Raw genomic sequence first — 21,483 nt, 5'->3', positions numbered from 1 at the left:
CCTAGTGTCCAGTAGCCTCTCGAAGATAAGTACAGACGCCTCCGTACCGATCCGCAAGAATCTACTAGACATGTCCTTATACGACGAGATCTATGAACCTAAAGCTCTGATACCAACACTATCAAGACCCAACCAGCCATGATTGGCACCCACACTAACTCCTAGTGGGCGAACCAATACGCCTAACCATCTACTCATTCAATCCATTTTTAGTTAACTAATTCATAACAGTTGAACACAAGATAAAATCAATAAAAAGTCATGCCATAAAATAATAACGTAAATGCGGAAGTCCTAGCTATTACAACCCCAAAATCTGAAAGTCACCTTATAAGGACTCTAATCCAAATCATATCTAAGGAATATATACTGTCTGAAATAATAACCATCAATGTCGGGAACGGAAATAGACATGAGAAAAAAAGAAGATCTTCAGGCGGCCTGGCATGAATAAAAGCTCACCCTCAATCCGTCAGCAAATAGCTTCAACACTAAATATGAGGTCGGGTAGCAGTCTCTGGATCAAAATCTGCACTCAAAAGAATGCAGCAAGGTCATATCAGTACAAATACTATGTACCGGTAGATATCATAAGCTGATTAAGATTAGTATTATGCATGAATCATAAAATCAATAAAAGAGACAAGCCAGTCAACAACACATAATCAAATAACCTAACAACAAGTCAACCAAGGATATTAACAATCAAGTCATCCAATGATATCAAGAATCAAGTCAATTGAAGCAAACAACTGAAATAAGTCTACCGACAACAATCTCAATACTCAATCACTGACCACTCGTGTACACACATGCTAATTGGTGTCATTGCCCAGTAGTCATGACCTGCAGGGGACCCATGGTGTCGATGTACTACTCTCGGACCCGAGCTCACAACTAGGCCACATCCTTACCCCGGTCAAATGTGCTTGTTCATATCTAGGTCTCATCCTCACCCCGGTCAAATGAGCCTTTTCATATATATATATATATATATATATATATATATATATTGTCACATCGCTTTCATAATCGATTTATCATTTTGTACCTCATTTCACCAAGAAGATTATACTAACTTCTCACCACAACATTATCAACCTGTAGGTCCCAACATATCAAATAGTCGCACTAAGCCCAAATAATCACTCAATCAATAGCATATATGAATTTCAACCACACACATTATGCGTGAAGACTAGACATGCTTTCTCCTATCAATTTCACAACGCATACAATTAACTAATCAAAGTCTAACTCAAGTAGACTGTAACCTACCTCACCTGTAGAGCTAGAACAATGCAGATTACTCCGATATAGCCTTTCCTTTGCGTAACGCCTCAAAACGCTCAAAGTCTAGGAATTAAGATGCTAAATAAGTCACAATCACTCTAGTCACAAAATCAATTCAATGAACACCCTTCCCTTTTTTCTCCATTCTAATGGGTGAATGATTGCTAGGTGTAAATCAATCTAACATTGGCTTTTACAACCACGAACTATCAATTTACAAGACTATTTAATCAAATTATCTTCTATAAGCAGTTTATATGGTTAAGCTACCATCTTTATGAAACCCTAAGTTTCAATTCACTTAGTTCATGTCTCTAATGGTTCAATTCTTGATTAGAAAGTGATAACCCAAGCCATTAGATGATAACCACACAATAACAATCATAACCCACCAACTATTGAAAGTCTATTAAGTTCTAGGGTTACTATTCTCAATTCACCATTGTAGACCCATAAAAGGGATGATAATCATAGAGATAAAAGCATTATGATGGAAGGAATGGTTGAGCCTTACCTATCAAGGATATTGTTGCCCTAGCTTAGAATTTTGCCCTAGGTGCTTGTGGGGAACTGTTTTAGAGTTTTATGAATAAAGAATTCGGAACTAAGTGTTTAAAAATCGAGATTCCGTCCCCGTTGACCGCTGCGACGGTCCAACCGTCGCTGCAGCGGTCCCGCTATAGCGGGCAAGTGCCCGCCGTAGTGGACTACTCCAACACTGTCCCTCCGCTGTGGCGAGCCTGGTCCAGTTGCAGCTGTCCGCTATAGCGGTCCAGTGCCCACCATAATGGACACCCCATTTCCCAGATAACCGCGATGGCGAGAGGGCTGCCGCTACAGCGGCCCTGCAGCAGCGGTACATACCCCACCGCAGCGGTACCATTGAGCTAGTAGGCTTGCTAATTTTCACAGTTTTTCACTCTATCATGCAACACTTCATCCGATACCTTACAAACAAAAATCAAACATGCACATTAATGTAAAAACATCATGCAGACTCACCTGTGGCCTCAGAATTCCCAACGGAGGTCTAATTTCCTACGTCACCCCCAATGACTCAACAAAATCAAACAATAATCACAAACAAGTCAAATTTTCAGTTTTTAGACTTATACATTTGAGTTTCTATTAGCTCGTTCTACCATTGGAGAGGTTCTATTTGGGAAGGTGATCCTAGATTTTCCATAACGACCGGGAGGGTCATTACATATTATGTCTTACTTTGCTATTTTGAGACATTATTTGAGACTATTGATGTATTATTATTACTTCCATACTTAAGATTTTAGTTAGATGCTCTTGTATGACCAGACCAGATACTGGTGTGGTTTTTGATTTACTTTTGCACTTATTATATATTCATATGTTAGACTTACATCACTTTATCTTCTTCCGCTATTTATGCTGTGTTTGCGAATGTTGGGTTAAGGGTTCGCCTACCGAGGTGGTATAGATAGGTACCAGCGTGACTTGTGAAATTGGGTCGTGACAGTACTGTAAAATAGGAGCAGTAGCTCGGAATTTTTTGACTTAAATTTACAGACCACTTTTACAGGCCGTAAAATTTTTACAGTCTGTTTTTTCTCACTAAAAATCAAGAACAGTAGCTCAGGATTTGTGACTCAAATTTACGAACCAATTTTTACGGGCCGTAAAATTTATACGGTCCGTATAATGGCTTTAGTGATTTCGTGTTGAACTCGTTTTTCTCAAAACTTGGGCCGAATTTCTTGGATCTGGTGGCGTTTTTGGGCCCACACAACCTAGTACTTACCCTTTTCAGCCCAACAAACAACTTTTCACTTGTACTTGGAAATGTTTTTGAATCAAACCTTCTTTTTTGGTCCTCTTCTCCAATATGTATCTATGAAGGTTCTTATGAACACCAAGAACACCCAAATACAATCTAGGGCCAAATCAACTTGTTTTTGCTCCAATTTTCAGATCTAAGCTCCTCTTGACTTAGAGAACAAAGACCACTATTAATTTAACTCCAATTTGTCCTCAATCACCAAACCCAAATTTTGAGTTCTTCAAGCTTGGATGAAGCTCCAATGGTGAAAACTTCAAAACCCACCCAAACAACTTCAAACTTCGGATTCAGATGTTTTTCACCTCAATGAACGCAAATCTAGAAAAAAAACTCAAATCAAACCACAAGAACAATTTTTTTGGGATTTTTGAATTTTTCAAATTTTTTTTTTGTTTTTGTTTTTCAAAATAAGATGAACCTAGGATTAAGAATTGTAAGAACAATCCTTTAGCCTAAGCTCCGATACCAAATAATACGATTCGGGTTGGGATAAACACCGAATCAACAACGAAACGCGAAAAATTAAGATAGATAGAAATAATGGATGAGAATTGAAGAAAGGGGATGGGAATAAAGGAATAAAAGCAAGACCCAACTAGGATTGGATTTATGGGCAAACTTGGATATATGAAATTCAAATCCTCCCATTCAATCCAACCTAATAGATACTATACTATTTCAAAATCAAGGCAAGAGGAATTCAATTGGAAACCACAAATGAACAACTCTTCATGAAATTAATGAATAATTGGTTCATAAGCCAACAATGGAATTACACTCCATCAACTAAGTCTAAACCTAAAGGCTAGTAAGCCAAACAAACTATGATAATCCTATCAACTTTCTATTCATCATAATTCATAAACTAAGTAATGAAATAAACTAAGTACAATGTTTATACTACTAGGCTAAAGAAAACTATACTAACTATTACAAAAATACCCTTAATGAAGTAAGGACTTTGTTTGGCAGTCTTCATAAGGGATAATGACTTGAATTGCGAAAATAACCTCTTGCATAGCTAGCCACCATCGTGTCCCACCATCTTATCTTCGCTCCACACGACCAAACAATCATCCATACGTCATATGCTTGATTTGGCTCATGTGTGTTCCTCGAGATCGTATCAAAATGAGAATATTATTTAAAGTTTAAAAGGTAATTTAGTAATTCTAATATAGTTAAGTTTGCATATAACCTCATTTAACAACGAAATTCAACTTTAATGATATCACCCATTATAAGTCAAGTTTGTGGATGACTTATTCTTTTTAATATTACGAGGTATAATTCTTTTAGAAAAATTAGAATAATAACATAGGTAAGTGGAAAATAAAAAATAAGAATTAAGAAAAAAACCGAAGCACGTGAAGTAACGATTGGGAAATGAGAGATAAAGGTATAAAAAAGAATTTAAGAAGTTAAAATAAAAAATAAATTAAAAAGAAAAATAGAATAAAAATAAAAAGTAAATTAAAAAGAAAAGAAAGGCATTGGAAAAATAACATGTAATTAGAGCAATTCTCGAGCCCCCCCTCCAATTGCGCCCAAGTTCATGTGGCTTTCCAAACAGGCTCTAAATTAATTTCTCATTAATATATGTATTGAAAAAATGAAAAAGAAATAAACTCGGAATCCCCGTCTCACCCTCGTGCCACTCCTCCCACGGCTCCACCGGCAGCCAAAACCACACTCTTCTAAACTCCAAACTCAAATGGAAATGAATCCATTTCCTCCACCGCCACCGTCCACCACCTTTCCTCCACCACCTTACTTTCAGCACCAGCCCACCAATGATCTTCCTAATGCTCTCTCATCTCTTACATCTCTCCTCAACCTCTCTTCCACTACTCTCTCCTCCCTAATACCCCTCCCTAACCCCTCTCCGTCCCACCCATTAATTCAATGCCCTTTCAATCCGAACCATCACCTTCCCATTTCTTCCCTCTTTTCCCACTCCCTTCATTGCCCCTCACACACCATCCCCTCCAATCACAACATCCAAACCCTACACAGTTTACTAAAATACCCCCACACCCACACAGTCCGCTCCTCCACAAACCCAGTTGAATCCCGCAAAGTCGAGTCTGGGGAGGGTACAGTGCACACAGACCTTACCCCTGCGGAAAACGATACAATCGATCCAAACGTTAAACAACCAACAACAACTACCTACCCAAACCCCTTCACCTTCACGTCAAATTCACAATCAGACCTTTGTTTCTGTCTTGAAAATTATCTTGACATAGAAAATCCTGATTTCTTTTATTCTAATTGTCCTGGTGTTGTTTCTTTCCCAATTAATGAAAATGCAACTCCACCAATGCTTACTTTGCCTGCTATTTTATCCTCAGAATGTTCTAATTTTGGTCGGAATTCGTTGTTTTTTCCGAATGAATTTGAGTTTATTAAGGTTCTTTTTCCTTCGGAGGTGTATGCGATTAGGAACGAGACGGATCGTTGGAGTGATTTTCCTTTTACGTATTCGTATCGCGTGCTTCGCACGATTTTGGGATTAGGGATGAGTAGTGTGGAGTGTTTGTCGACGTGCGTAGTTGTTAGTTCGGTTAGGTGTTATAATATTGTGCTTGATTTAGCAATGAGGGATCATATAATTGTATTGTTTAAGCTTTGTTTGAAGGCTATTGTTAGGGAATCTATCGATTTAGCTAGTAAGGCTGAGGGGTCAGTTTTGAGTAACCGAAGTTTTAAGTGTCCCGTCTTAGTTCAGGTGTTGATGTGGTTGGCAACCCAACTTTCTGTGTTATATGGTGAAATGAACGGGAAATTGTTTGCTATTAATATGGTAAAGCAATGTATATGTGCTTGTGCGTTTAGTTCTTGCATGTTCAATGAATCGACTGATAGGCAAAAAGGGGATGACAAAAGTTTAAGCGGTGAACCGCTTAAAAGTAGAATGGAGAATGAGGGAACGAATGTATCATCGGATGAAGCACTCTCTAAAAGCCCGATTTTTGTTTCCCAAGTAGCAGCAGCTGTTGCAGCATTGCATGAACGATCTATGCTTGAAGAAAAGCTCAAAGCATTAAGGAGTTTACCATCACTTCCAGCTTACCAACGGTATATTAATTTTGCTCTTCTTAGAATGGTACTTCTGAAGATGCCCAGATGTCTAGATGTGCATCCCAGCATTTGGTCTACGAGTACTTTGGCAATTCTATACATGTTAGCCTCTGCCTATTTAAGAAAAAACACAAAAGTTCAGTAACTCTTACTTAAGTGTTCTATTAGTTTTGTTTTCATTTTACTGTCATTTTTTGCGACATTTAAGCTTTTTTTGGGCAAGTGCATGCTTTCTGTTGAAAAGAATTGTGTATGCATAGATGTCAAAAGTTGGGGGTTAACTTAGTTCAAATTGTAAGTTATGATTCATGAATGACATTGCAACTAAGCCCAGAGTTTCAGCTGGTTTTGTAATGACTATCTATGTAGATGCATATGGCAATAAGATACAGTTGGAGGGTGGAAAAGCCTATCTTGAACTATGTAAAAAGTTGTATCTGGCTTACAGTTGATTTATATGCAGATGAATAGAATTTGTGATGGGTGTCAAGAATAGGAGTCTTTTATTGCTGTGGTCTGTGATAAAATACTTAAAATAGTGATTCAAAGATACAACGTCTACAATTTGTGCAAAGTTGTCAAGAATAGGAGTCTTTTATTGCTGGTTTTTCTGATCTCACATTTTTCATCAAGCATGAAATAAAAGATATATTAGTCCTGGAGTATATTGCTAAGCTGTTTTCTTGGCAGATCGATGGAGCACACTTACATTTTGAATAAAGCAGATGAGGAACGGCAAAAACGCCCTAATTACAGGGCTCTGCTTGAGCATGATGGATTTCTGTGGCAGCGCTCGCGAAATAATCAGGTATGTTTGCTTGTCAAAATGGTACTTTGAATCATTACTTATCGTGAAGCAACAACTATATATAACCCTATAGTGATAATGACCAGTGTAGAATCAACATTCAGGATAGAAGTAGCTTCTGAAATTGTTTTCTGGTTTTGGGAGGTAAAACATAAAAGAGGATTTTTTTCTTGCTTATATTTCTGTTTTCCGGGCTGATAGATCTTCCTGGGAAAATTCCACCTAATAGAGTACAATAAAGGAAAATAAAAATTGATGCTCTCTGTTTTTTCCTTTCCTCATCGTCTCTTCTAGCACTGAGTAGAGACATGCTGCCAAAAAGACTGTTATTTTTTAAAGTTTAATGTGTTTTTTGAGAAATACAAAACTGGAATGTGTTTCAAGCTGTTGATGTCTGTCTAGAAGTTTCGAATTTATTGCTCTTGTTGGCCAAACTGTTTATGGAAGTTACTGTGTGAGAGCACTTCTGCTAGTACGAAAGGTTGCAAAGGACCAATTTATGCTTGCTGAACAAATACAAATTTGATGTGAAAATTAAAGATCAACTTATTACATATAAGGGTTCGTTTGGTTGGAGAGATTAGGAAAAAATAGTCATGGTAGTATTATTTATCCTGTGTTTGGTTGACATTTTTGTTTCCAGTATAGCTATTATCTTATATTGGGTGCAACACGGAAGAACATATATCGTTAGAAGATGTACTCATATTATTAATCTCCGCATAACTATACCGGCATGAGGATCTCAACTATTCTGTGAACCAAGTGACCTCAAGTGGCATTTACAATTTCTTCAAAATTTTAAGTGTTACAAATTTGGGTTATCAGTGAATGGATGATGAGCAATCACTAAATATCATATAAATGCATCTCTTACAAATCTAAAAACTCATATTAAAAGCTAATTTTGATAATTATCTGGGTTTATATAGATTAAGTAATTAAAAAAAAATTCATACGAAGAATGTTAATATATAACAAAATTGGAAATTTACTGGAATAGTACCAGTTTTAAAAAAAAAACTAGTATAAGTACCCGCGCAATGCGCGGATTATTTTAAAGAAACAAAGAGATTTATAGATATAAATGTAATATGAACCATGTGTGACATATTGCAGATTTTATATTCTTTTTTTTTTTTTTTTTTTTTGGGATCAGTCTTATTATAGATTAAGATTTTCTATGATATAGATACTCTGTTATTGCCAGTTAAGCTTAACAAACTCTCAAAATGTCATGAAAATACTTATCTTATCTCTTTATTTATAAAAAAAATTACAAAGATAAAAAATAGAAATAAAATAGTATCATTTTGTTGAACAAATATTTTAGACTCTTTTATATTAGCTGCAACTTCGGTTTGAAATGCCAAATAATGTACATTTAACGGTGGAATAAGAAATGGATAAATATACATTTTTTTTAAAAACAATTATAGAAAAAATTACACATTTTAGAAAATAAATACCCAAACCTGCCTGTTATTTCTTATTACATTGCCTTCACCAATTGTCCATCATGAACAACTGCCTCAACATATTTCCTCTTATCGACATTACTTTTACCACTTTTTTTTCGATCCCGGTCCATTTTGATTCATAGTTCAACCTAAGAATCCTCACATACGCAAGATGATAAATTTTCATGAAACTCACCTCTCCATGGCATCACCCCCTTGGCCCCATCATTCCCTATTTGAAATGTACAAACTTAGATGTAAATTCCCACATATGACTTATTTCTGTTTTGAAGAGAGGATGTTAATATCTTAATATTTGACCAAATGATAGGTTTATGACCAACTATCTCATGCAACCCAGCAGTAAAAGTAATATACCCAAAATCTATATACAAATCGCAAAACATATTGCAATGCCAAAAACAGAAGCACCAGACCTTTTTCATGCAAACTTTTTTTGCCTTGTTTCCGTTGTTATTCATGAAAATTGTATCACTTTCATCACCAAAATATGAAGTCAAGAGCGGCCATTCTAGAAGAAAAAGTGATTCCGCCCTTGATGACAATAGCTTCATTGTAGAAGAAGTTTGGAAAGAGGGTCTTTAACGGAGCTGATGTCTCTTCACATCTGTATACTTACCAGATGGCACGTAAAGATGAACATCTTTGCCTTATTCAAGTGATCGTAACATCAAGCCAACGAAGATACTCAACAACTTACTTTCTATTAATTTGACTAAAATGGCTTGAGTTGCATGTAAATTCACTTTCGATTTCTTATTGCATTAGCTGTTCTCACAATAAAACTGTGTCATCACTACATGGTATCTCATCGACCAATCAAACATCTATTTCGTCTAGAGACATAACAAAAATAGCTTATAAGATAAATAAGTATTCATAAACAGTATCCTTAGTGACAGATTGATAAAAATGTTTCGTTTTCCTCTTCCACTAAGAAGGGAACACTATTGTTATAGGAGTACTAAATAATAACGTTCAGCTTTAAATCTTTCGTGATCATCGTACTCTTCATGGAGGAGTACCTAGCGTCTAAAAATTCTAGTTTTTTAAGATTAATAAGAAAACTTGATCCGATGTGTAATATTTTTTATTCCCTCCATAATTATCTTTGGCTAATTCCCGCAACAAAGCCATACAAAATTCCAATAAATAATCCTCAAAAGGCACTCATATATATATAGTTAAAATCAAGTGATTTTCTCCAGTTGCACAAAGCCATAATTGCGATATGCTTAAAAGAAATATAAAACATAAATAAACCATTATCATCACCTTAAGATATGCCCTGTACAGTTTGAAAAATATACCATTTCAAAATGTGCATTTGCTTGCTGCATTTTTTGTTAATTGCAAATCTATTAGATAGATGCAAGAAATAAATACTTAGGAGAAGTAGTAACTTTAATTTTTTACCTCAATGATGATTCCAAAATACTACCACATGTCTTTATAATCCATATAGAACTTTTTCAGAACGAAAGATTCATAAAATAGGTTGCACACTGATAATCACAAATTCATGTATATATATAACACAGATTCATGTTCATATCCATATAAACTTGGCACCATAATTACCTAGAACCCGCACACGGTGCAGATAATGTTTGATGAAATTAATTATATGAAATTGTGGCCTCGTTAAACTTGAATGATTTAAGTGTAAAATTTAGGATAATTAGTTTCATATTCGGTAACTCATTCAACATTGCTTAAATGACAATTATAGAATTGTAGAACCTTGAAACATTATAAGAAAATTACATTACTGTTGTATGAGATTGTTCAGGAGTCGTGATAAGTGAGAGAGAGTTGGTTGTAGCATAAGTACTTCCAACATCCGGTTGTACATGTTCAGCCTTTCTCTTCTTATCTGTTTTGAAACAACATATCCTAAAATGTTATGATATGTGTTGTGTACTAATATATGTTATCGGATCAAAGTCCCGATTTTTGGCAGCTTTGATCGCAAATACGAAAAATTATAGATAATTATTACACTAAAGGTGATTCAAACACTTACACGGTTTCTTCATTAGATTAACATTTACATATGTATGTGAACAATTAGAGAGGATACAAATTAAAGAGACCAAATTACAAAAGAGAATTAAGCAAGAATACACAAAATAAATAATAAATTATAAAATAAATGAATAATAACGCAACCGGGAGGCCTTGACTTACATGTCTATTTGAGACGAAAACTCCTAGTCATTTGGATGTACATGAATTTAAATCAGTTCTCACCTTCTCTCCCTGCAAGGAAGGTAATTAAACATACATAAAGCTTAGGAAACAAATTCTCTTTTCAACGTACATATTTTTTAATCTAGTCAAAAACTTAAACTTTTATACAAATTGACAAATGATAATGGTGTGGAATTATTCAAGACCTTGGAACAATTTCAAGGTTTTAAAGAATCTGAGGATTCTTTGTACTGGAACCATGGCAATAATGGTGTTTTTACTGTCAAATCAGCATACAATTATTAGCTTAGGCAATATACACAATCCGATCAGTGGCCATGGAAATCCATTTGGAAGACTAAGGCCCCGTATAAGGTTTCATGTTTCTCTTGGCTGGTAGCAAGAGAAGCATGTCTCACCCAGGAAAACTTAAGGAGTAGGGGTTTTCATCTATGTACTAGATGTGTTCTGTGTGATGCAGCCAGAGAAAGTAACTCCCATTTATTTATACATTGTCCTTTCACTATACAATTGTGGCAATTTTTCTTGAACATGGTAGGGCTAAGTTGGACTATGCCGGCAAACAGCTGTGAGCTATTGAAGTGCTGGAACTATAATGGGGGAGTAGTAAGACAAAAGAGTTGGTGGAAACTTGTCCCAGCAGTTATTTGGTGGATAATTTGGAAGGAGAGGAACAATAGAGTTTTTGAAGACAAATGCAATTCTGTGCAGAAAATCAAGATGAATTGTGTCATTTTGTTTCACTTTTGGTGTAAAGAAAACTATGTAGAGGAGGCTGAATCACTAGTTGATATGATAGGTTCCTTGTGAAGCAGTAGTCCTCAGCATGGTGGGGTTTTTGTAAGTATGGTTGCACTGTTATGGTGCAGGTTTAATATATATATATAAATATACAAGTCTCAAAAAAATTGACAAATGATAAATACTTATCTTTAGCTTGCAGTGGCTATTTTCGTAATGCTCTCAGCATTCTGCATCAACCTTCTTAGTTTCCGTTGATGCCTGCAACAACCATTCAAAATAACCATTTCGTTCAAGATTCTGCCTAAACGTAACCCTTCTCCCTTAGTTCCAGCATCTTCATCAACTCAGTTATGTAAGATATCGTATAATAAATTGATGTTATAGCATTAGTGCATTAAAACATAAAACAGTTGAGTTAGAGGTGGTAATGGAAAATGGGTAGGGAAATGGGGAACGTGGGTGAGTGCTTGAGGTTGGTTTAGGTATAAGAAGTTATATTAATTTAAAAAAACTGAATGGTAAAAAATGTTCAAATTTTTAAATTGGTTATTCCTTATGTGACGGAAATTGTTCAAAAAGTTAAATTTCATGTTTTGCTCGAGATAATATCTCCTAACTTATAGCAATAATATTTATCCATTTGTTAAACATGTGGAGAAGTTTAAATTAGTTTCAAATCTATTATTTATCTATTTTTCTTTTGACAAATCATTAATACAATTCCAGTACTTACAACTGCTCATTGTGGTTTCTCCTACAAAATGTAGTCATTCTTACTACGCGTAGATAAATGTAAAAATTGAAAATCTAATTTGTAAAATTCCTATTTTAAAATTTTGAACGATAGATAGTAAGAAAAATTACAGAATTGAAAATCTAATATATAAAATTTCCATTTTAAAATTTTGAAGGAAACACGTAAAAGAAATTACAGGGAAAAAATTTGACTCTCCTTTTAAAAAATGTATAATGAGCTTAAATTTAGGACACGGTTGGGATTTTAATGAATATTTAAATTCATTTTTTTAATTATACATTCAAATTATAAAAAATGTGGATAATATCTAACGTAACTTAAAAAGAAAGGAAAAACACATACTATAAAACATTTTTTTTCAAGTAATCAAATAAGAAAGTAAATACACATTAGCAATAAGTATTTGAAAATAAAAAAAACAAAAAACAAAGAAGAACAACAATATAGAACGTGCTCACCCCATTATAGGATGATTGTGGGTTTGCTTGGCTCTAATATTCTGGAGCACATCCTTTTTTATCTAATATTTTTTAATTGTAAATCAGTATATTTATATCAAAATTAAAAATTAACTAATTATTAACTAATTGTTGTCCTAAAACTAACACATGGCATTCTCCTGCGCTGCCACTTGTCCAAATTCTATTACAAACTATCCTCTTTTTAATAATATATAGATAGATTAGAAACTTCCTGGATGTTGGAACTAAGAGCCTGTTTGGATGGGCTTATGCCTATAAGCTGAAAACAGCTTATAAGCCAAAAAAAATAAGTTAGACTATAGATAAGCTAAGTCAAATGGGCCCAATTATTTTTTTGGGTTTATTTTAAGCACAAAATGACTTTAAGCTGGCCAGCCAAACACTCAAAAAAGCTGAAAACAGCTTATAAGCAACTTATAAGCCAATCCAAACGGGCTCTAATACTCCTTCCCAATTTAGGTGATATAGTTTGACTAGGCACGGAGTTTAAGAAATAAAGAAGACTTTTGAAACTGGTGGTCTAAAACAAGGCATAGATATTTGCGTGGTTGCAAATTATTTCATTAAGGGTAGAAGAGGAAGTTTTAAGTTTAAGTTATTTCTGAATATAGAAATGTATCATTCTTTTTGAGAAAGACTAAAAAGGAAAGTGTATCACATAAATTGGGATAGAGGGAGTAATATTTTTTTGGCTTCCATCTACATAATGAATGAGACATTTTATACTTAGAACCCATTTGGGTAAGCTGATAAGCATCGCATCGAGTGTTGAAAATTACTTCTAGGTGCTGAAATGGATTTTATAAACAAGCAACGTGTTTGGATAGAAGTGCTAAATCTGATGATAGCAGTTAATTTGTTTGGTAAAAAGGTGTTGATAAGCACTTTTTCCGGTAAATGACTGAAAAATATCCTTAAAGCTACAACAACAACAATAACATACCCAGTGTAATCCCACAAGTGGGGTTTGGGGAGGTTAGAATGTACGGAGACCTTATCTCTACCTTTGTGGGTTAGAGAGGCTGTGTCCGATTGACCCTCGGCTCAGAAGACCTTAGAGCTATTTACAAAATAATACTCCCTCTGTCCCAAAAAGATTGTCCTCTTTTCTTGTTTAGTCTATCCCAAAAAGATTGTCCCCTTTCTATATATTTAGAAACAATTTAACTTTATGAGATGATTTACAGCCACACAAATATCTAAGGCTTGTTTTGGACCACACATTTCAAAAGTCTTTCTTTATTTCTTAAATTTTGTGCCAAGTCAAAAGAGGACAATCTTTTTGGGACGGAGGGAGTGTAAATTTAAAAGTCTTTCTACATGAAAAAGGACGAATGGCGGAAATAAAATAGAGAGATAATTAAAAGTTATATTTTGTGAAGAGTATTTCGGAGCGGATAAAAGATATTTTGGATAAAATCATAAAAGGTTTGGTCAAACCAAATGTGCATATAAGCTGTAAATCATAAGTTAGGGGTGACCAAACTTATGGCTTTTGGCTGATTTTGACTTATAAGCAGCTAGTTCGACAAGCTTGTAAGTATAGCCAAACACCTTCTTAGCATTAGACATTCAGATGATAACGTAATACCTTGATTCCTTAAAATTCAGTGACTTAAATGCTTCAGTGATGCGAAATTCACTTAAAATTGGTGAATTAAATATTATTTAGTGATATGTAATTAAACTTTCAAGCTTCAGTTCTTTTGGTTTTATCAATTAGACTCTTACTCTTTTCTTAATCTTTCGTGTGACATTTCAGGACTCAAACAGAACAAAGACGAGAGAGGAATTATTAGCTGAGGAAAGGGACTACAAACGTAGAAGAATGTCATATCGTGGAAAGAAGATGAAGCGGTCAACAACACAGGTACATTTATCTTCTTAATATTTGGCCATATGTTTTCCTCTGTTATTTTCCTATCAGGTCATGCATATATCCCACCTCAGTCTGTCTTTGTTCCTTAATAAACCAATTTACCAAGAAGAATTCTATACATGCCCATATTGTAATGCAGAAAGCTTTGTGGATTTCAATCATTTGAACTTGTTACAAATCTGGATCGTCATGTCTACTCATTTTGTGTATTCAGCAATGACTTCTTTCTGTTCTTTAATCACCTTTTTCTTTTACATTTCATTGTTATCCTCTTCTACCTTTAGGTTATGAGGGACATAATTGGGGAATACATGGAGGAAATCAAACAAGCAGATACCATCAATTGTCCAACAAAAGGAGCCGAAGAGGCCAAATTTCCGCCTTCTGCAACCTACAGGCCGGATAATTATTATATGGATAAAGCTGAGTCTGGAAAGATGCAGCTGGATTCATCTGCTTTAAGAAAAGGAATGGAGGGTGGTTATAGGAAAGAGTTTCATACTGATGAAGAAGTCCATTCAGCAGGCTTCAAAGATGATTATTCTGAAAATATGGAAAAAGCATCTCAGTGGCATCATCGACATTTAGTGGCCGAGAGAAGTAATGGGAGATCCAGACAGGAGAGAAACGATTACTCTAGAAGCCCAAATAAGCGAGACGGTGGTGCCTCTTTGCGTGAAAAATCAATCAGCCAAGAGAAGAGAGACTATTCAAACGATTTTAGAGATAATTTTTCCAGAAGATCCAGCAGAAGGTACCACAAATCAATTGAGAAAAGTAGTTCACATAGGGAGAGAAGTGGTCGTAATCTTGACCTCAAGAAACGGAAGGCAAGGGATGGTGATGATTTTGAAGACCGATATGATCCATCAGAACCTCAGAAACATTGAGAAAATGTCCAACTATTGCAGCTAGTTCTCTATTTGTCAGGTTATCTGGAGATGCATCAACATCAGAATTTGCTGTGACTGATCTTATCAGAAAAGAATTTCTTGCGACTGGTGCCTTTTGTTCTACTGGTCAAATTGGCTAGGTAAGCAGTTATGGTTTTGACTAACCTGGATACTTAATTTATTTTGCTTTTTCAGGTAAGACTGAAATCTTTTTCCTGGTTGTTTTTTTCCCATTGAACCTTGCAGTAGGAAGTCATGCAGGTGTCTGCAGTTTATCCTCCTGTATCCTTCCATGTATCCTTTATATTGATTTTTCTTGGCATTGTCTTCTTAGATTTACTATTCTTCTTCCTTTTTCCCCTATCCAAAGAAATAATTCTCTCTTGGATTTTCAATTGCACATAGTATACGGCTAGAACACCAGTGATAATGTTCTTCATGTGCACATCATATAGTAAGTTGTTCTTTTCCATTGTGCTGGGTGTAGGTTGACCTGAATCATAAACATTTGTTGCTGAGTTCCTTTTTTATTTCTGGAGCAAACATTGTTGCACAGATCTAATGCTAAATCTTTTGGTTTGCTTGGTTGTGCTTCTATGTGCAAGTGTAAACACAAGTTATTAAAGTATGATTTGCCTGCTACATACTTGGTTCACAACTGGGTGAAGTATCTGGTTCTAAAGGCTTCAAAACTTAGCTTTAGGCATGTTGAAGATGACATTCCAGTTATGAACCCTCCTCAGACCCCGCATGGTGGGATTTCACTGGGTTGTTGCTGTTGTTGCATAACTATACATGACTATACAGGAATAATGCAGTAGTATTATGGCGGCAATATTTGTCACTTTACATATGGGTAACTGTCATGTATGTTAGTAATATTACAGAGGACATAACAAGTAGAAGGCTATGTTTGATGCAGCTTCAGGTGTAGACCTTTAAAGGTGCAATCTTATTATTTATGTACTTCCAATGGCAGACTTAGAAAGTGGGGCAGCCACATCTGCAAAATCTGATTGTTCTTGTACTTTTACTAACAGAAATCAGGTGGTGAGAGCCACACAAAATATAGATCGTTGTAGAATTAGTCAATAGGATTCTTAAGTTAGCAGCTATAATACAACCTTGATGCCTTGTGGAGTTGTGGTACCTGAATTCTGTGAGTTAGCTTTACCCAAAAAAAAAAAAAGAGATTCTGTGAGTTAGAATAAACTTGTCTTTTACTATAATAGGAATTGCTTCCTGTGGACGAGAACAACAACAACATACCCAGTGTAATCCCACAAGTGGGATCTGGGGGGGTTGGGGGTGGGGGGGGGGGGGGGAGGTAGGATGTACGTAGACCTTACCTCTACCTTTGTGGGTAGAGAGGCTGTTTCCGATACTCTTGGCTCAAAAGAAACGTAGTCAATGCAGGATTGCAAGAAAAGAAGACAACAATATATCAAGATATAAAACAAATGGAGCAACACATAGTAACACACACATAAGGATAATAATCTACATGATACCTAAATAATACTACTAAGAAAAGAGAAGAGGAGATGGAAAGGCTAGCCCCTCTCACACACAGCGTGACAAAACTCAACCACCTACTAACTTTCTATCTTAATCCTAATCCTCTATCTCCAAATCTCCCTATATAAGGTCATGCCCTCTGTCAGCTCTCCTCAGTTCTGCTTCGGCCTACCTCTACCTCTCCTAACTCCTGCGATCGCTACTCTCTCACACCTCTTAATTGGCGCATCCTCACACCTCCTCTTCACATGCCCGAACCATGTCAGTCTCGCTTCTCTCATCTTGTCCGCCATGGAGGTCACTCTGACCTTGTCCCATATAACTTCATATCCAATCATCTCTCCTAGTATGACCACACATCCATCTGAGCGTCCTCATCTCCGCTACCTGAGCGTTCTTGACTTGCCATCATTCTGCCTCATACAACAATGTTGGTCTAATCACCTCTCTGTAGAACTTACCTTTCACCCTAGGCAACACCTCCTTATCACAAAGCACTCTGGAGGCGAGCCTCCATTTCATCCATCCTGCTCCAATACTATGTGAGACATCATCGTCAATCTCTCTGTCCCCTTGTATTATGGACCCAAGATACTTGAAGCTTCCTTTTTTGGGTATAGCTTGAGCCTCGATCTTCACTTCCACATCTGTCTCTTGCGTCGCGTCACTGAACTTGCATATCCATGTACTCTGTCTTAGTTCTGCTTAACTTGAAATCTTTAGATTCTCAGGTCATTTCTAAACTTCCAGCCTATCGTTAACTCCACTATGCGTCTCTTCAAAGAAAATTATGTCGTCTGCAAATAACATACACCACAACACCTCCTTTTAAATATGTTGCGTCAATTGTTCCATCACTAAGGCAGATAGAAACGGGTTAAGGGCTGATCCCTGGTGCAACCCTATCACGATTGAAAAGTGTTTTGAATCACCTCCTACTGTCCTAACTCGGGTGTTGGCACCCTCGTACATGTCCTTAATTGCCCTGATGTAGGCCACAAGCACACCTCTAGACTCCAAGCATCTCCAAAGGAGCTCCCAAGGGACTTTATCATATGCCTTCTCCAGGTTAATGAACTCCATGTGTAAGTCTCGCTTTTTGTCCTTATACTGCTCCAATAATCTCTTGACAAGATCAATAGCTTCTGTAGTTGACTGCCCCGGCATCCTTGTGGACGAGAAAGCATCTAAAACTAAGCATTTCAAGAATGACATGAAGATGTGGATAGATGTTCTCTTGTTTTATGTTTTGTTGCTTTGTTTAATTGTTCATCAATGTACTTATCAAAGGAAAAAATTATGAGTCAATATACAAGTATAAACCCAATTATGTTTTAGAAAGTTAGTCGTAGTATACATGCTAGATTCACATCTGGATAAGCGTATGTATATTAAGGATGACATCCGATATAATACGGGAATGATACATCAGTTTTATGGTTGCAATATTTTGCTGAATGTACACGGGCAAGTGTCATCTACAGTAGGTATATTGCAAAAGACATTCCAGGTAGGAGATGTACGCTTGATGCTTCCTTCTTCGGGTGTAAATTTTTCAGGTTGCAGTCTAACTGTTTTTGTGCTTTATATTGCAGACTTACAAAGTGAGGCAGTCACAATAAAGATGGCCACACTAATACCCAACTGAAGCCTTGGGAGCTTGAAGCATCTGCTAATTAGTTAAAACAGGGTTTAGAGAATTCTAAGATTTGTTGTTTCTAATGCCTAGGTATAACCTGAATTATTTGTCATATGAGGATTTTTTTTTTTTTGCTCAAAAGAATCTGCTCCGTGTGAATAGTGTTGGATAGTAAGCACCTCGAGACTGACTTTTACGAATTATTGAATGACGAGCCTTATCAATACCCTCTGGAATTATTAATGTCTCTCGATACTCTGCCAGGCAGGACAATATTTTATGTTCACCTCATCTATGGGGTTGGCCTTGCAAAACTAAATGTCATACAGTACCCATTTAATTTCATTTCTGATATACGTATGAACAAATGTTAATCACCGTGTTTGTACGTTTGTCTACCAGTTAGCATCAATCAATTTTGACATCTATCTACAATGTTTGTATTTGTTACTTTGTATATCGCATTGAGTCATTCTAAATTTCTTATTACCAGATGCCAAAAATTCTTTAAGCAATGTCATGCATCTTTCGAAAATGCCTAGAGTTTATCTATAATGCTTTTTCTAGGTGCATTCCTAATCTTCATTGAGTAATGGGAACAGCAGACTCTAAATGGACAGGTCGGGGAATATGCTGTGCCAAAAGAATAATTTAGTAGCTTGTTATGTGTATTAAATATACATCTTGCTGCAAAATAAAATATAAGTATATAAATGTAAAGATGAATAGGAACAGATTTACCATGGAAGTATAATCCTTAAATGACAGTTTGTTTTCTTTAACGAATTAGCGAGCGATAAAAGGAGCGATTGGGGTATCAGATCAATGAATACTACTACCTCTGTCTTAATTATGTGATATAGTTTGATTAGGCATGAAATTTAAGAAAAAAAGGAAGGCTTTTAAAACTTGTGGTGTAAAACAAATTACATGTATTTGTGTGACTGTAAATCATTTCATTAAGAGCAAAAGTGAAAGTTTAAGTTAAATTATTTTTAAATATATAAATGCATCATTCTTTTTGAGACTGACTAAAAAGGAAAATGTATCACATAAATTAGGACAGAGAGAATGTGTGTTTTCTGTACATATATTTATCACTTAATTATGCATTGGGAGCTATATTCTCAGACGAGTCTTAAAATTAAAATGCTTGGCTTGGTCCAAATATCCAGTACATAAATTTCTACTTCAGATATTTAACTAGTTCGTGTCAAATAAGTTAGCTTGCTGATTGTCGGCGTTGAAGTTCTAGTTTAAGACAGTGGTTGGTCATCAACATATATTGATAAATGACGAGATAATTCCCTAAATGATCACTCAAGTTTAGAGAATTGACTTCAAATATCACTTTTATTTTTTTTAGAACAATAAAGTCACTCAATTATTATTATAAATATACTAAACACTTCAAAAGTCTCATTCTTTCCTAGTTGGCATGACATGACATTGAAGCCAATTGTTTGAATAAAACATACCTATTAAACTCATTTAACCTAATTCATATTTAATACTCAATCAAATATAACCCGATTAAGAAGCACTTGAATTAAACCATACTTTCTATTAAGCCACTTTTAAATACACCATCAAATTAAGATTCTTGTATCTCAAATCAAATATATTACCTTCAAATTTATATTTGAATGTAAATATTTTTATCTTTCTATTTAAATTCAAATATTTTTAAATATCATATTTTTTCCAAAACTCTCTTACCCGTTTAATCTGATAGATCTTTGTTAAAAAGATTGTTGAAATTACACACAAAATTTGGCAGTTTTTTCGTACATCTTCTATTGCATTGAAAAAAAAAAATCTTTTACTATTATTACGGTAGCCTATAGATTTAGAGAAAAAAAGAAAAAAGAAGAAACAAAGTAGTAACTACTATTTGGGTAAACACATAAATAAGTATATACATCTTCTATCGCATTGGAACAAAAAATCTTATACTAATAATTATTGTACGCTTGGAAACGAAAGAAGAAGAAACAAAGTAACTATCTAGTACAAAGGAAAAGATTATATATAATTAAAATTTAGCTTAAAAAGAAACGGGTCAGCGAATTTGGATTTACAAAATGAGTGGGTTTAACTTTTAAATTAAATAATACATGTGGCCAATCATAATAAGCCACATGACTTTTTAAAATTGAAAAAAAAAAATACTGGATCATATTCGATTAGGTATAAAATATGAGTTTGGTTAAATGGGTTTGATGAGTTAAATAGGTCTATTATTAAAAAAAAATTAATGACATGTTATGCCAACTAGGAGAAAAGAAGACTTTCGAGATGTTTAGTATATTTTGTGAAGAATTGTGATAGTTGAGTGACTTTATTGTCCTAATAGAAACAAAAATGATATTTGGAGGCAATTCCACAAACTTGGGTGATCATCTAGGGAATTAAATTGATAGGTGACATGGTCATAAACTAACATAGATATTTGGCTTATTCCATAGAGTAGCAGCTTTCATGCTTTTTGCTTTTGTAATTTATTGGGAAACTTACATAAACAACTACCTTTTATAAGCTCCTAACAATATATAGCTACAAGTTTGGAAATTACAAACCGTAGCTACCTTTTATGTGGTTTTGGTTGTATTTCATTGTTTTGAAATACAGTGAAATACAAAAAACGTGAAAACAAAGTGGAGTAAAAATAAGCTCTATATTTGGGGCTACCTTTTATGTGGTTTCGGTTGTATTTCATTGTTTTGAAATACAACGAAATACAAAACTCGTGCTAACAAAATGGAGTAAAAATAGGCTCTATATTTGGAACATCCACTGTATTTACACCAAAGAAAGATGAATACATTCAAATCCTTTAAAAAAATACACTGTGTCAAATACACAATTTCTCCTTAGA

The 21,483-nt window shown here is 35.1% G+C and overlaps 1 protein-coding gene across 3 annotated transcripts; it reads left to right on the top strand.

The window, feature by feature from the left end:
• Positions 1–4,408: 4,408 nt before the first annotated feature.
• LOC132615650 (U11/U12 small nuclear ribonucleoprotein 48 kDa protein) lies at positions 4,409–18,841 on the top strand. 3 transcript variants are annotated; one of them, XM_060330267.1, is made up of 6 exons: positions 4,409–6,187; positions 6,881–6,998; positions 14,439–14,546; positions 14,840–15,588; positions 15,695–18,476; positions 18,562–18,841. In XM_060330267.1, the coding sequence occupies exons 1-4, from the start codon at positions 4,821–4,823 to the stop codon at positions 15,443–15,445; spliced, it is 2,199 nt and encodes a 732-aa protein (XP_060186250.1). In that variant the 5' UTR covers positions 4,409–4,820; the 3' UTR covers positions 15,446–15,588; positions 15,695–18,476; positions 18,562–18,841. The 3 variants fall into 3 exon arrangements, with proteins under 3 accessions (XP_060186250.1, XP_060186251.1, XP_060186249.1); XM_060330268.1 differs by lacking the exon at positions 15,695–18,476; XM_060330266.1 differs by having other exon boundaries at positions 15,695–18,841.
• The last annotated feature ends 2,642 nt before the right edge of the window (positions 18,842–21,483 follow it).

Source organism: Lycium barbarum, chromosome 10 (genome assembly GCF_019175385.1).
Source record: "Lycium barbarum isolate Lr01 chromosome 10, ASM1917538v2, whole genome shotgun sequence".
NCBI lineage: Eukaryota > Viridiplantae > Streptophyta > Magnoliopsida > Solanales > Solanaceae > Lycium > Lycium barbarum.
This window is presented reverse-complemented; position numbering and strand designations above follow the sequence as displayed.